This window comes from Enhydra lutris, unplaced genomic scaffold (assembly GCF_002288905.1).
Source record: "Enhydra lutris kenyoni isolate GAN:26980312 unplaced genomic scaffold, ASM228890v2 scaffoldscaffold51, whole genome shotgun sequence".
NCBI classification, from domain to species: domain Eukaryota; kingdom Metazoa; phylum Chordata; class Mammalia; order Carnivora; family Mustelidae; genus Enhydra; species Enhydra lutris.
Window position 1 is genome coordinate 14,030,969 of NW_019154135.1, and position 16,568 is coordinate 14,047,536.

Genomic DNA, 16,568 nt, shown 5'->3' on the forward strand with positions numbered 1-16,568 from the left:
TGGGCTTTGCTTCCTGCGAAGAGATTGTGTCTTCATCCTTATCTGAACCAGAGCTGTGTTGTCTGGTTGTGGAGACCCCAACCTTTACGTGACCACGTCATCATCATCATTATTATTTTAAGCAATGTAGACATTGACTTCAAGATCCAAATACCAAAAGGAAAAACACAAGGTCAGATATATATATGAGGACTGAACTTGTGGCCCCTCTCATTAGTATGGGCGATGTCAGGCTGCCCGTATGAGAAAGAACACGGAGTTCTATTTGGATAGAAGTGAGCTGTGCACACGGAGCGCTTTGTTCTCTCTTCTCCCTTACTTCTCTGAAGGGAAAATGGAGTGGGGCCTGGAGCTTGGCTTCTGATTTGGAGGAATGGGAGACTAGAGATTTGAAAGAGCTGTGTTCATGCTGATGTGGTGTTCCGTGCCCAGTGAGTGAGGGTTTGAAGTTTGGACTTGGAAGCGTGGGTGTTGAGGGAAGATGTGGTCCGAGTATCCCGCACACAGAGGCGCTCGGCTGGTCTGCCTAAACGGACCCGTTCCTGCCTTTTGAACACTGAGCACGCTTCTGAGGCTGGAGTTGGCTTCTCTGTGAGCAGCACTGAGCTGGGGAGGAAAGCAGTCTCCGGGTGTTGGGAGTCACAGTGTCAGCAGGTGTGGGCCTGGCAGGGGAGTCAGATCACAGCTGGGAGACTGTGAGCCATGGTGGTGGCCTTCGGTCTGGATGCACAGGCCAGCTTGCTCCAGGGATGGGGCTCTGCTCCCCAGCCAGCCCTCCTGCTGCAGATGTGATAGGAAACTTGCTTCCTGTTGGGTTCTCAGGCCCTCGTCTCAGCAGGGGGCTTGGTGGGTGCCCACCAGCAACGTTCTGGATTCTTGCCCAGTGTGCCCCTTGCTTCCTCAGACGAGGCACCGCAGGTGTTCTCTGCCTGGTGCCTGTGAATTCCGCCGGCAGGAGCACTTCTTCCAGAGCCGCACCCCTGAGAAATCCTCCACTTTCCTGTGCTGTGTGGAAGAGGCCAGTTTTCATTTGGAACTGAAATCTCAGCTCCTGCCATTAGGTTCCAAGGCCACATGACTCACCAGTGTCCTTGAAGCTGTAGTTCCACACGAGGCCTGATGTGTGAGACTGAGACCGATCCTGGGTGTTGGCTGCTGCCACAGATCCCATCCTGAAAACTGCGCAGCAAAGCTTCGTGTGTGATGACGTCCCAGGAAAGAGGACAGGTGCACCATTCTGCCCCAGCACAGGGGGATGCCAGACCTCAATCACAGGTGGCTGGTGCAGGGAGGAGAGCTCTCTGTTTCCCAGGACCTTGACCAGCGGGAGATGTGGACCCTGGGATGCTTCTCTGCTCAGCTTTCTCAGGTGAGCACATCGGGTGAAGGGAGGAAGTGTATGTGCTCCCCTGGAATCGAGGAAGGTGTCTGGTTCCAGGTTTTGTGTGCAAGTGGATTCCTCTCATGGCTCATTTTCCTGATGGTCTTCATGGTGCTGTAAGGGGACCCATTGTCCCAGGCATCGTGGCTGTGCAAGAGCTCTGGTCGCCTTTCCCCCCAGAGCTCTGGACTAGGAAATGAGAGGGAGTCTGGGGTGAAACCATCTGAGTAGGGCTCCATTTCCCCCTTGGTGAGATGGCCTGATGACTGTGATAACTGCTCTGGAAATATAAAGCAAGAGACAGGGCTGGGGTGCTGAGGGGGGGGTGATGGTGGTGCTTGCTATTCATATAGTGACCAGTTGGAACTTCACTAGGAAGGTGATGCTCAAGTCAAGTTCTAAAGAAGGTAAGTGATATCACACCAAGAGCTTTCTAAACAGAAGGGAATGCATATGCAAAGGCCCTGGGGCAGGAGCATGCCACATATATCCAGGAGCAGGAGCAGCAAGCCTATGGCCACGGGAGACAGCTTAAGACATGACCTCAGGGAGGTGACAGGGTGACAGAAAGCCATTGCAGGGCTGTGAACCCATGGGACCCTGTTTCACTGGGCCATCCTGGCTACAGTGTTGAGAACTGATGACACAGATTGAGGATAGGGAAGGGAGGTCAATGATGAAGCTTTTCCAGGAAGTCAGGCAAAAGATGAGCTCCAGTGTGGACCAGAGTGGTGGCCTTGGAAGGAGGGGTTATGCTATTCCGGGTACCTATTGAAGACGGAGTTCACAGTATTTGTCGATGGGTTCGATATTGGGAATGGGAGAAAAGATCTGAGGTAACTCTGAGCTCTTGTGGGTTGTCCTGAGCGAGGCAAAGGAGGAGGTTTCTGGGGATAGGAGGTAGTCCGTGTTCCACCTACTGAGGAAGGTGCCTTTCACAGAGGACCTGCTGATGTTTGTGTCTGGGAGAACTCTAAACTTCTACCCTCTCAGCAATTTTCACATACACGTCTCCCCCACTTTTCTCAAAGATCATGGTAAGACACTTGGCTTTTTTGAAAGATCTATGTTATTACCAAGCTCCAGTAGCAGAAAGAAACCTGAAGAGGATTTCTCTCATGAAAAAAGTCAAAAAGTGGACATTGTGTTCAGCATCTGCTTTGTGGGGAACCGCTACAGAGGTGGCGTGCACCCCAACCAGCTCCTTCCTGGGCACCGCTCTCTGCATCCAGCCACCGGCACTTTGAATTGCGTCTCTGAGCATCTGCTGTGCTTTCTCTCCATTTATTTTGGGCATCCGTGAGGATGTTGTGTCCTGAGGCGTAAAAAGAGCCAAAGAGAAGGAACTGTTGGTATCTGAGCATGCTCACTCATTTTTCTGTAGAAATGAATGGTAGTTCCTTTTTCCATTTATACCACTTCTGCGGTGAGAGGTTTCCTAGGAACACTCTACTTTCAAGTAGCGGGGGAGCCTGTACCCATCCTGCAGGGTAACTTTCGTCTCCATGCTGCACAGAACATTTCCTGACTTGTGGATTTTATCACTCAAACATGGCACCTTTAGTGGTTTAGATTAAATACCCAGTTGTGCAGTTGCAGGGTTGTAGGGTAGCTCTATTTTCAACTTCTTGAAGAACCTCCACACTGTTTTCCAGGATGGCTTCTCCAGCTTGCATTCCCACCAACCGTATGAAAGGGTTCCCCTTTTCCACATCCTTACCAACACCTGTCATTTCCTGACTTGTTCATTTTAGCCATTCTGACTGGTGTAAGGTGGTATCTCATTATGGACTTGATTTGTATTTTCCTAATGTCAAGGGATGTTGAGAACTTTTCTAAATGTCTGTTGGCCATTTGGATGTCTTCTTTGGAGAGATTTCTGTTCATGTTTTTGCCCTTTTTTTTTTTTTTAAGATTTTATTTACTTATTTGACAGACAGAGATCACAAGTAGGCAGAGAGGCAGGCAGAGTGAGAGGGAGGAAGCAGGCTCCCTGCTGAGCAGAGAGTCAGATGCAGGGCTCGATCCCAGGACCCTGAGATCATGACCCGAGCCGAAAGCAGAGGCCTTAACCCACTGAGCCACCCAGCCGCCCCTGCCCTATTTCTTGACTGGATTATTTTTTCTGTGAGTGTTGAGTTTGATAAGTTCTTTCTAGATTTTGGATACTAGCCCTTTACCTGATATGTCATTTGAAAATATCTTCTCTCCTTCTCTTTCTTGTCCTAGTTTTGTTGACTGTTTCCTTTGCTGTGTAAAAGTTTACTTTGATGAAATCCCAATAGGTTCTTTTTGCTTTTGTTTTCCTTGCCTTTGGAGACATGTCTAGCAAGAATTTGCTGTGGTTGAGGTCAAAGAAGTTGCTGTCTCTGTTCTCAAGAATGTGGATGAATTCCTGTCTCAAATTGACGTCTTTCATCCACTTGGAGTCTATTTTTTGTGTATGGTATAAGGAAATGGTCCAGTTTCATTATTCGGCATGTGGATTTCCCTTGTTCCCAACACCATTTATTGAAGACACTTTTCCCCCCAATTGGATATTCTTTCCTGCTTTGAGGAACATTAGTTGACCCTAGAGTTGAGGGTCCATTTCTGGTTTCTCTATTCTGTTCCATTGATCTGTGTGCCTGTTTTTGTGCCAGGATCATACTGTCTTTATATTACAGTTTTGTACTAGACCTTGAAGTCTGCAGTTGCTTTGCCATCAGCGATGGCTTTCTTTTTCAACATCCCATTGGCTATTCGGGATCTTTTCTGCTTCCATACAAATTTGGTGATTATTCATTCCAGTTCTATGAAAAACGTGGATTGTATTTTGATAGAGATTGCGTTGAATCTGTGGATTGTTCTGGGTAGCATACACATTTTCACAATATTTGTTCTCCCAATCCATGACCATGGAAAGTTTTTCCATTTCTTTCTGTCTTCCTCCATTTAGTTCATAACTATGGTATGGTTTTCTCAGTACAGATCCTTTGCCTTTTTGGTTAGATGGAGTCCCAAGTATCTTATGGTTTGGGGCTTGGTTATACATGGGGTGGACTCCTTAATTTCTGTTTCTTCTGTCGCATTGTTGCTGCAGACAAATGCAAGTGATTTCTGTGCATTGATTTTATATCCTGCCATTTATGGAATTCCTGGATGAGTTTTAGCAATTTTGGGGTGGAGTCTTTTGGGTTTTCCAGAGAAAGTATCCTATTGTCTGCAAAGGGTGAGAGTTTGACTTCTTCATTGCTCATTCGGATGCCTTTTATTTCTTTTTCTTGTCTGATGGCTGAGGCTAAGAATTCTAGTACTATGTTGAACAGTAGTGATGAGAATGGGTATCCCTGTCATGTTCCTGACCTGAAGGGAAAAGCTCTCAGTTTTTCCCCATTGGGAGGGGTATTCTCTGTTGGTTTCCCATAGTTGGCCTTTATGATGTGGAGGTATATACCCTTTATCCTTCCACGGTGAAGAGTTTTGATCAAGAAGGGATGCATTAATTTGTCGAATGCTTTTTCTGTATCTATTGAGGGGCTCCTACGGTTCTTGTTCTTTCTTCTATTAAGGCAGTGGTTTCCATGGATTGATTTGCTGTTGTCGAAACACCCTTGCAGCCCAGGCATAAATTCAATCTGATTGTGGTGAATTATCCTTTTAATGGGCTGTTGGGTCCTATTGGCTAGTATGCTGGTGAGAATTTTTGCATCCATATTCATTGGGGATAGTGGTCTCTAATTCTCCTTTTGGGTGGGGTCTTTGTCTGATTTTGGGATCAAGGTAATGCTGGCCTTATCGAAAGGGTTTGGAAGTTTTCCTTCCAGTCCTATTTTTTGGAGAAGTTTCAGAAGAAGAGGTATTAAATTTTTTTGAAATGGTTGGTAGAATTCCCCTGGGAAGCCATCCTGTGCTGGGCTCTTGTTTCCTGGAGGATTTTTGATGACTGCTTCAAGGTTGGTGCTGATTATGAGTCTCTTCAGGTTTCCCTTTTTTCCCAGGTCTGTTTTGGTTGTTTCTATGTTTCTGGGAATGCATCCATTTTTTCAAGACTGCCTGATTGGTTGACATAGAGTTGGCATCCTATGTTCTTTTTTTTTTTTTTTTTAAGATTTTATTATTATTATTTTTTAATTTATTTGTCAGGGAGAGAAAGAGAGAGCACAGGCAGGCAGAGTGGTAGCAGAGGCACAGGGAGAAGCAGGCTCCCTGCTGAGCAAGGAGCCTGATGTGGGACCCGATCCCAGGACGCTGGGATCATGACCTGAGCTGAAGGCAGCCGCTTAACCAACTGAGCCACCCAGGCATCCTGGCATCCTATGTTCTTATACTTGTTTGTATTTCCTTGGTGTTGGGTGTGATCTCTCCTTCTTGATTCATGATTTTATTTATTTGGGTCCTTTCTGTGTTCTTTTTGAGAAATCTGACCAGCGGTGTATCAATCTCATTAATTCTTTCAAAGAAGCGCCTCCTAGTTTTGTTGAATTGTTCTACTATTCTTTTGCTTTCTACTTCAATGATTTCTGCTCTAATCTTTATTATTTCTCTTGTCCTTCTGGGTTTAGGCTTTCTATGCTACTCTTTCTCCAGCTCCTTTAGGTGTAGGGTTAGGTTGTCTATTTGAGGCCTTTCTTGGTTCTTGAGAAACACTTGTAGTGCTATATACTTTCCTCCTAGGACCGCCTTTGCTGGATTCCAGAGATATTGAATGGTTGTGTTTTCATTCTCTTGTGTTTCCATGAATTTTTAAAATTCATCTTGAATTGACTGGTTGACCCATACATTCTTTAGTAGGATGCTCTCTAGCCTCCATGTATTTGAGTTCTTTTCACATTTCCTCTTGTGATTTTCATTTTCAAAGCATTGTGGTCTGAAAATATGCAGTGAATGATCCCAATCTTTTGGGATAAGAATGAACATGGAGGCCTCCCTATCTCTGGCCCCAGACCTGAGAGCTCAGGACCCCACTCCTCAGTGCACCCTCACAGAAAAATGGTCAATCCTTTGTGTCTCCCTGGTCTCTGCCTCCACTCTGTGCTCACCGGTCCTGTGACCAGGCATTTCTGTCTCTGGCACACAACCCCATTTGGAGTCTCAAAGCCAGCAGATTCCTGCAGCATGCTCAGGCTCCATCCCTCTTGGGGGAGGAAGGGGGCTCTGTCCAGGTGTGCCACTTCTTGGCCCCCTTCTCAAAGAGGAGTGGCCAGACTGTGCTGTGGATCAGTTTATGGTAACCTCCAGCTTAGAGCCCACTCCTGGGCTCACTCTTTGCAGCCAGCTTCCCTGCTCTGATACCTGGGAGCTCTGCTGCCTTCAAGCACCCCTGGTCTTCCTGAGACCCCAAGGATTCTGAGACCACACTGTCCCGTCGAGGGTTCCACCCCCTGCCCAGCCACCAGAGTGACATCCCTCACCAGAGCAGACTTCTAAAAGTTCCGATTTTGTGCTCTGCTGCCCCTAGCACCTGGCAGTAGCTGGCTGACAGAGGCTTCTCCCTGTCAGGATTTATCTTCCCGCCTATCAGCTTAGACTCACTTTTCTCTAGTTCCTACCATGTGGGAAGTGATCACTTTTCTATTTGTAGTGTTGCTGCTATTGTTTTCTTGGATCTGTGCTTGAATTTGCAGGTGTTCAGGATGGTTTGATAGCTATTTAGCTAAAGTCCTTGTGGCAGATGAAATGACGATGTCCTACTCCTCCGCCATCTTGGACTCTCTCTCTCTTCTTCATTCTCCAGAGTGCTTTGGGTACGGTGGACATGTAAAGATTATTAACTCTTCCAGTTAATGAGCATGGCATATGCTTCCATCTATTTGTGTCGTCTTCCAAATCTTTGGTTCATACATTCACCCACTGACACGCACATATTTTTCCTTCTTTTTCTACCATGTGTTCAGTATATCAGGTCTTCCTCATTCTTGGTTACTTTTATTCCTAGATTTTTTTTTGCTTGATGCAATTGTCAATGGCATTGCTTTCTTAATCTCTTTGTGAAAGTTGATTATCAGTATATAGAAATACAAGTTGGGGCACTTAAAATTCATCATGAATTGACTGGTTGACCCATTCATTCTTTCAGGATGCTCTCTATCCTCCATGTATTTGAGTTGTTTCCACATTTCCTCTTGTGACTGAGTTCCATTTTCAAAGCATTGTGGTCTGAAACTATGCAGGGAATGATCCCAGTCTTTGGGGATGAGAATGAACATGGCAACCTCCAGTCTCTGGCCCTGGAGCTGAGAGCCCGCGGTCCCACTCCTCAGTGCGCCCTCACAGAAAAGTGGTCAATCTTTCGTGTCTCTCTGGTCTCTGTCCACAATCCGTGCTCATTGGACCTGTGACCAAGCATTTCTGTCTCTGGCATGTGACCCCGTTTGAAGTCTCCAAAGCCAGCAGACTCCTGCAGCATGCTCAGGCACCACTTCTCCTGGGGGAGGAAGGGGGTTCTCCCCAGTTGTGCCACTTCTTGGGCCCCTTCTCAAAGAGGAGTGGCCAGACTGTGCTGTGGATCACAGTTTATGGCAGCATCCAGCAGCATCCAGCTTTGGTTGTCTGTGTGGCTTTTTGTTCCCTGGAGGCTTTCTGTACCAGGTCAGAGGACCAGAGCAAAAACAGCTGTACCTGGATTTCTGGCCTTGAACTGAAAGACTGTGGCCCCCCTCTCCAGTCAACCCTCTGGGACAAAGAATTTTCACTTTTGTGGGTGCCAAACTTCATAGACTCTTGTGGTGCACACCCACTGCAGTCCCCTGGGGGGTGTCCCAGGGACCCGCGAGCACCACTGCCCTTTGTGTACTTGGGTCTGTTAGCTCTTGCCAGCTCACGCATACACCCTGCTCTGCTGCTCCTGGGTCACGGCTGGCTGCTGTCCTGCTGTCCAGGGCCACCCCCACCCTGAGAGTTGTTGCCGCACATGGGCACAGCTGTTCGCCCCTCCCAGAGGATGGTAAATGGCCTGCAAATTCCAGTCCTTTTCAGGGCGCTCAGGGGAAGAGTGGTCACCTGACTGGTCCAACTCACAGTTTATGGTGAGCCAAGCTGAGAGTCCCTCTTGGGCTTGCTGACCGTAACCAGTTTCCCTGCTCCACTGCTTGGCGACTCTACCAGCTCAGGCACCCCCATTCCGTCTGTGTCTCCTGGGATCCTGAAACCACAGTGACTCACCTAGAATTCTGTCCTTTTCATCCCCTGAACCCCTTTCAGAGAGGGATGTCTCTCACTGGGGCAGTTTTCTAAGGGTTCTGATTTTGTGCTTCTGATGTTCTATCACTTTCTAGGAGCCAACTTATGGAGGCTCCCTCCCCACTCCGTTTATCTTCTGACAACTCCTCACAGATTCAGGACTCTCCATGTCCTACCCTTGCAAAAAGCAGTCACTCTTCTAGTTGTGGAGATCCAGATATATTTTCTTACATCTCAGGCTGAATTCATGGGCATTCAGAACGGTTTGATAGATATCCAGCTAAATTCAAGGAACCGGATGTAATTAGGTCCCCTACTCTTCTGCCACCTTGCCTCATCTTGAAAAGATAGTCTTTTTAAAAATTGTCCTGTTATAATCAGAACCACACACCAACACCCAAAAGTATTTTCATCTGGACCTCCTTATCTCACATTATACACTCACAAGGGATCACAGACCTTACTGCTAAACTACAAAAATTCTAGAAGAAAATTTAAAATTGGGTATTTAAAAAAATGGGTATTCTCCTCAAATTTCTCTATAGATACAGTACCTATTTAAAAAGCAGGATTTTTTTTTTTTGTTTTTAGAAATTGACAAGCTAATCTTAAAACTTATATGGGAATACAAGGACTGAGAATAGCTAGAACAGATTTGTAAAGAAAAAAAAAGAAAAAAATGGAGAAATTATATACTCTGATTTCAAAACTTATTATGACCTTGAAAGATAAAAACAGTGTACTAGTGATGTAAGGGTAGACATGTAGAGCAATGAAACATAATAGAAATATCCACAAATAAAGACTTATATTTTAAGGATTTCCAAATTGATGTTTGAGAGTGGATTGATATTTTTTCCCAATCATCAATAAAGGAAAAGTAGGTTTCTGAGTGAGGTTGGTTTACATTTCTGAAGCAAGATTCTAGATGTCAAAGCAGTTTTACAAATACCATTCTGGGAACCATTAACGAGACAGGAGAGAGGCCTCTTCTCCAGGAAGGATTCACAGGGCAGTGACCACCCCAAGGCCGCCCATCAGCGAGGGAGTCACACTGGGAGGTCTGTGTGTGTCTGAGACGTTTGTTTTATGACCTGGTGAGATCTTCATAACCTTTTACCTTGGCTGGTTTCCTGAATTTGTCAAAGGGCAGATGGAAAGAGATCCTTCCGCCTCTGAAAACATTTATTGTGACACAGAGGGGAAAAAAAAGTCAGATTGACAGTGTGCTAGGAAGCAGGGTGGAGGTCAGGTCCTGGGGAGAAATCCTAGCTGTGACTCCGCGGGGAACAGCCCTTGCCCTGCTCCTTGGCGTGGAAGGGAACTGCACAGAGGAAGGGAGGAGGGAAAAGAGAGAGATCAATGTCTAGGTTTGTTGTTCTGATTCCTTGAAAGGACAGTGTTTCTCAGGATCCAGATCCTGACTGGGTAGGGAATCCCCTGAATCAGTGACTCCTGGGAGAATCCGAGGCTGGCCCGTGAGGTAGCTCCCTGCTGGAGATCCCCTGTGGCTGAGGCGAGTGTGACAGTGGCACTGTTAACCCTCTCAGTCCTGGGCGGGCTGCCATCCTCCCCCAGGCTCTGCCTGCTGCACTCACAGGCTCTTTGCCCATGGCTGCCCCATGGTCTAGGTACCCCCTCCAGGGAGGCTCCTACCCGCATAGGGCCCAGAGCTCTCCTTGCTCATTCCTCACAAGGCTCCTTGCAGGCTCTGCTTTCCTTGGTCTGTCTGCACCCCTTCCCTGATGTGTGCCCTCCTGTAACGCAAAGGCGTGCATGTCAAGACCCCCCTCCTTTCCACTGAGAGGAGATGAGCAGGACAGCCATCGAGATGTGCGCCTGAAGACTTGCTCACCTGCTCCTCCCGATGTGACTGTGGGTGAGCTCACTGCGTGCCGTGCAGTGGGAAACGGACACTTACCTCATTAAAAAGCTAGAACAGTGCATCAGGGGCCATTTACGAACACCTTGTGCAGCTCCTGAAGTCTAGCAAGTACTCATTAAATGTTATTTTCCAGTTTCGTTATTCACTTACTTACTCATTTTTTTTTTTTTTTAGTTCATTCATGCATTTGCTAAATGCTAAGTATTTACTGTACCAGACAGCATGCCTGGGAAGTGCTAGAGATCCAAGTTAGTCAAGACACAATCATGGACCCCCTGTCCCAGCTCTACAGTGTTTCATGGGGGCGAGTAGACAAATAAACAGATGATCTTCCTGCTGGAGACACTTGCTCTGAGGGGCTTGGGGAAGGTGAACGATTGGACAGAGGATGGGCACATGATCCAGACTGGGACAGGAGCTAGGGAAGGCTTCCTGGAGGAGGCACAGCTTACATCTTGTATCTGTGTAAATCCCTGACACCGGGTAGAGCTGGAAGGAGATGCATGCTCTCTGACCTGGTGGCAGGGAACTCAGAACTGTGCACAGAAGCTGCTAGACTTGCAGATCTGCTGCTCGGATCTGGGCTGCGGGTACAGCTCTGACAGACACCATTCCTGAGAAAGGTGGCTCCTGGGATCTCCATGCAGGAGCTTCTCTCGAGGTTCCCTGCTCCCCCGAGAAAGGAGACCTCTGCCCCAAGATGGTGTAGGCTGCCCAGGCAGGAAAGGCTAGAAGGGGGAGGAGGAGAAGAATGATTTAATGCTAAGCAGCTTTAGATGCCTCTTCTCTGCTTCCCTTTCCAGGAAGGAGGCAAAGGACTAAGAAGGTAATGAGCGCAGATAAAATGTGGAAGTGAGGAGCCCAGGCTTGTGAGTTTCCCCTCTCTTCCTGCCGTGGACTTGCTCCCTGCCTCCATCCACCTGATCTGACCTTTTCTGCTCAGTTTTTTGAAAAAAGATTTTATTTATTTATTCGACAGACAGAGATCACAAGTAGGCAGAGAGGAGGAAGAAGGCTCCCCACTGAGCAGAGAGCCCAATGCGGGGCTTGATCCCAGGACCCTGAGATCATGACCTGAGCTGAAGGCAGAGGCTTAACCCACTGAGCCACCCAGGCGCCCCCCTTTTCTGCTCAGTTACTGGTGATGTTTCAGAATCCGCAGATCCTATTGGACGCTGGATATGGGGTGGGGGCAGCAGCTTCTGCAGATCCAAGATGATAGTCTTGGTTTCTGCACAGAGCAGATGGTAGGAACCCGGAGAGGCCTCTGAAGGGAGACTGGCAGGGCCCACTGTTTCCTGTCTGTTCCCTCAGACACTTTTCTCCCTCCACACTCATCCTATGTGTTTGAAATAGTGTCTACCCCAAAATACATTTAACTAAAAATTTTCCAAGTTTATGGCTATCTAATAAGAGCTTCAAATAGGAGAACCTGATTTATGTTGAGTTTTTTGAAATCCTTGTCTGGTGCTTACCAGAAGTGCCATTACTCTGTATAGGCACTTCTAGAAACCACATTCTCCAGGATGGAAAGTCCTGTAGTAAAATGGGATCATTTGACATCTACCAGTGCTGAAGATACAGTAAATGGCCACTAAGAACACAGCAAAAAAGATGATAGTGACATTTTTATGGGATTTTTACCTTGAAAAAATTGGGAGTTCCTTTCATAAAGGCTTTCTTGGAGAATGTGTTTTGTGGCGCTGTTCTGGGAGTTTGGGGGAGGACAGGGATTCCTCTGGAATGTCAGGAGGATCAGAGTAGTAAAGTAGATTCTCTGAGGGCACACGGCCTGTGCCCTCCCTTCTTGTCTGATCCAAACCTCCAGAGCCGGGGAGGAAGGAGCAGCATGGGTGTGTGTGAGATCACAGAGCACAGGGAGTAGGGAGTGTCCAGCAGTAAAGGCAGGGAAACAGAGTCACCGCAGTGGGAGAGCCGATGTGTATTGTTCTGCTACATGGGAGGTGGACTTGGCCCTTGATTGTTGGGCCAGGATTGTTCTAAGTACTAGGTTTGGGCAGCCGGTTCTGGGACAGGAACGGAAGAGTGCTAGAGAGCTCAAGACCCAGGGATGTAAGGTCCATTTTACAAACTGTGTTCTGAATTCTCGCCAATCATGTCACGTTCACTGGAAAACAAACATCTCAGGTGGTGAACAGACTTGCCCAAGTTAAGGGAGCAAGTGACACCCTGGGAATGAAACTCCCATCTCCTCTCAGAGTAGGCTGTGTATCCTGTGTGATCTGGAGGCATGCCTCCCACTCTGTGTGGCTGGTGTGAACTGTCTGGTCATGGTCTCATCACTCCTCATGGACTCTACATCCTCTCCTGGGCCTCCCACTCTGCCCGGCTGGTGTGAACAGTCTGGTCATGGTCTTATCACTCCTCATGGACTCCTACCTCCTCTCCTGGGCCTCCCACTCTACCTGGCTGGTGTGAACAGGCTGATCACGGTCTTATCACTCCTCATGGACTCTGCATCCTCTCCTGGGCCTCCCACTCTGCGCGACTGGTGTGAACTGTCTGGTCACGGTCTCATCACTCCTAATGGACTCTCCCTCCTCTCCTGGGCCTCCCACTCTGCCCAACTGGCTTGAACAGGGTGATCACGGGCTCATCACTCCTCACAGACTCCTACATCCTCTCCTGGGCACCCTTGCTCTCAGGAAGGCCCCTGAGTGATACATGGGGCAGGTTCTCAAAAGCAGCAGGAGAGGACCATCTAGTAGTAAAGGTCTTGAAGTGGGTGAGGGCCCAAGGCTGTGGGCTGGGAAGTCATAAGTCAAGACTGGTAGTGGTGGGTTGTTAAGTGGGGACGTTCTCCACAGAGAAGGACCATCCTATGTTGGGAAGAGGAGGACGGGTGGAATGGAGGACAGGAATGTTTTGATCAGAGAGTATTCTCTGTGTGTATTGACTCTGTCCAAGTGAAAGTGAAAGAAAATTCATGATGTAATGGGAGGACAAAGGGTGTGGGCACAGTGGTTCAGGCAGGGGATTTCCAGCTCAGCTCATGCATAAGCTGGACGCCAGTCCTATTCCTCAGCCTTCTGTGTCTTCTCTGTTGGTTGTAGACATGGCATCTGGCTCTTCCCACCTCCATGTAATCTGGGGTTGAAAAGTGAGGATGGGGAGAGGGAAAGCACCGCCAAGGGTTGGGGAGTGATTTCAGGAATCCACGAGGGACAGAGCTTGGGGAGGTGGGGGCAGAGTGGCTGGGAAGGCATCCTACAGGGCCTGAGACAGGCTCTGATCTCTACAGGAGCTGAGGGAAGGTTCTGGGAATAGAAGTGGCTTGTTTGGCTCCTCAGTGCTCTTCTGTGTCAGGCCCGACCAGCCACTGTTAGGGGAGGATGGTGGGAAGTGGGAGTGGGCTTTGGGCCCACAGGGCTGGATTTGAACCTATGGAAATGTTGTCTGGAGCCCTTTCTCCTCCTTTTGATTAGGGCCCCTGGGCTCTTCAACACCTTCTCCTCCCAAAAGAGAGGTACACAAAACTCCTTCACTCTAAGGTGTTAATGACCAGATCTGTGAGCCTTTAAGGAGCACATGCAGTACATGTGGGCTGGCCTCGGGGGGCTGCTTAGCACAGAGGGGCGTTGGTCCTGTGAGGAAATGTCTGTGATGTCCAGACTGGGAAGATGGTTTTGAATAGAGCAGGAGGGAGGTCCTCCCAGGCTTGCCAGCAACAACACAGGCTGCACTGGCCAGCTTCAGACTATGGAAGGAAGACCTCGATCTGGCCCTACCTTCTGTGAGTGAGGCCCTGGTCTAGCTGCAGGAGACCATATTCTGCAATAGGTAGATAGAAACACACAGGAAGTCCAGGGGAACAAGTCACACTGAACACCGTGTCACCGTAATGTGTGAGTTATTACACGGCTACGGGACAGTAAGAAAGAAATCAGGAGTATGGAGAGTTTGTGTCCTGTCCAGGGTTTCCTTCTAAAGTAGTCATGGAGGGCCGTGCATGAGTTTCCCATGAGCTGACAAGTCTTGATAATTCTCTTTGGGAGCTGTTTTTGGCGTCCAGTATATAACTGTGGGTGCTTCGTAATTGGATTTAGTTTTTGGCATTTGACAACCTTTATCTGGATAGGAGGCATGTGGAGAATGTGGGAGATCACTAATGACATTGGGATGAATGAGAGGTATGGTTGTAAAGGAAAAGAATGATTTTCCTGTGTTATAAGCTTGAAATTCCTAAAGAGAAGTTCCACAAAAGGGAAGGACACAGCCTGTTGTATAGGAGCTGGAGGGCAGGGCCAGGCAAGGAGGGGACAGTGGTGTAAAGATGGCAGGCATTCCAGGCACCTTGATTTGCGGTCTCTTGGCCTTTGTTGTCCAGGTGAAGGTCTATTCTGAGGGAAGGACATTAATGACAGTCACTGCTAACTTGGAGGACAGAGTGAGGAAGATCAACAAACGTGTCCGGGCTAAAACCAAGATCCCATGCAGGACTGTTGCTGGGCTCCAAGATGCTGAAGCCCCAGAGGAAGCTGTCGTCTCACGGCATTGACAAGGATATGACTGTCCACCTCACTCTGAAGGTGGTGATGCCCAGTGATGAGGAGCTGCCGGTGTCTCTGGTGCAGTCACGTGATGGGGGACAGAGGCACCTCCTCCAGGTGCGAAGGTCCAGCTCAGTGGCCCAGGTGAAACAGATGATCGAGACTAAGACCACGATCGCACCTGAGCAACAGATTGTGACTTGCAATGGCAAGAGGCTTGAAGACGGGAAGACCGTGGTGGATTACGGCATCAGACGGGCACTTCACTCTAGCTGGCAGACTACTGCATTGGGGGGTGAGCCTGCTGTTAGCTCCTACTCTTCCCACATCCTTTGATGATTTCCCCAAATGAATGAGAAAGAGAAATAGGGAAAGTTAGGGGTTAAGTGGGAAGGAAGACTGCAGAAAACTTTCTAACTCCATGATTTTTTGATCGAACACAATTGATTAGGTGTCTGGGTTGTGTATATTACTGAAAATAGAAAATAGTATTTTAAGTCACAGTAGAGATAGCCTCCAAGCCAGCTTGCAATTTAATCCTCTCCCTCGTTCTTCTGATTTTTAGAAAAATTCCTATTTCTTCTTCTGCCCAACAAGATAGTAAGTTTCGCATTGGGATCCATGTTCCCCTACTTTCTGTGTTCCCACCGATACATTTTATCTGTAATATCACTCAATGTGTTGAATTAAATTGAATTTCTGCTTGTAGAGAACAGTGAAATGATTTATATTGAAGTGTGTTAATTCCTCTGATATGATTATAATCTAAGTAATAAAGAATTTAGAAATTCAACTAAACCACCTTCTCTGTCCTTATTTAACGTTGTTTGGCAGGAAATGAGTCCCAGCACGGTGTGCCATCATACTCTCTACGCCCCACTGCGAATTCAGCTGTTCTTATTTCTGGAGATGATGGTGGGCGTGGGAAGACACCTCTCCTGGGTACTCAGAGATTTTGTTCTCCAGTGGGGGGGGTCCCTGGGGGAGGTGTGGTCATGGAGCCATCTCTGTCCTGCCTGTGTTAGGGTCTAGTGGGTCTTCTCTGGGGCGGGGGTATGGTTTGGGTGCGGGCTTGCGATTGGTCTCCGGTTGACTCCCAAGGTTGTGCCCAGGTCCTGGCTGACAGAGCCTTTTCCTGGCTGCCTCCTGCACCCCCCACCCGTGTCTGGTCCTCCCTGGGGCATGTGGGTCTCTTCCTCCATCTTCTTCCCTCACTCACTCCTTTGTCTCACCGTCCCTCTTGTGTCTCATGACTGGTCAAGAACACATTTTCGACACCATCTAAGACATGTCTAGTCCCTTCTGCTCTTTAAACTTGCTCAAGAACCACCTTGTGCAGACGAGATCCCAGCTGAACTCCAGCGGCACAACCCCTACTTAGGGGAATTCCTTGTTCCGCTTTGGGCTCCAGTGCTCTTGGTGGCACTAGTGACCTGGTTAGGTGGGCATTAGGTTGGACTGATTTCCCTGGACGAGCGACTGTGGCTCCTTGTTTTGGATGGGTCTCCGGGTAGAGTCTGGGATTTCTCTGTCAACTTGGGGGACTCCTGAGGCCAGACACTGTGGGGTCTTCACGGTGTGCGCCATCAGACTGGGGAGAGGGAACGTTAGTTGTCCTGTCGTACAGGAT

At 48.2% G+C, this 16,568-nt stretch overlaps 1 protein-coding gene across 1 annotated transcript; it reads left to right on the top strand.

Moving 5' to 3' along the window:
• The first annotated feature begins 484 nt into the window (after positions 1–484).
• Positions 485–15,274, top strand: LOC111157018 (ubiquitin D-like). The gene is given in 3 exon segments (XM_022518219.1): positions 485–1,369; positions 14,776–14,885; positions 14,887–15,274. Coding segments are annotated over 3 exon segments (612 nt in total). The 5' UTR covers positions 485–1,255.
• The last annotated feature ends 1,294 nt before the right edge of the window (positions 15,275–16,568 follow it).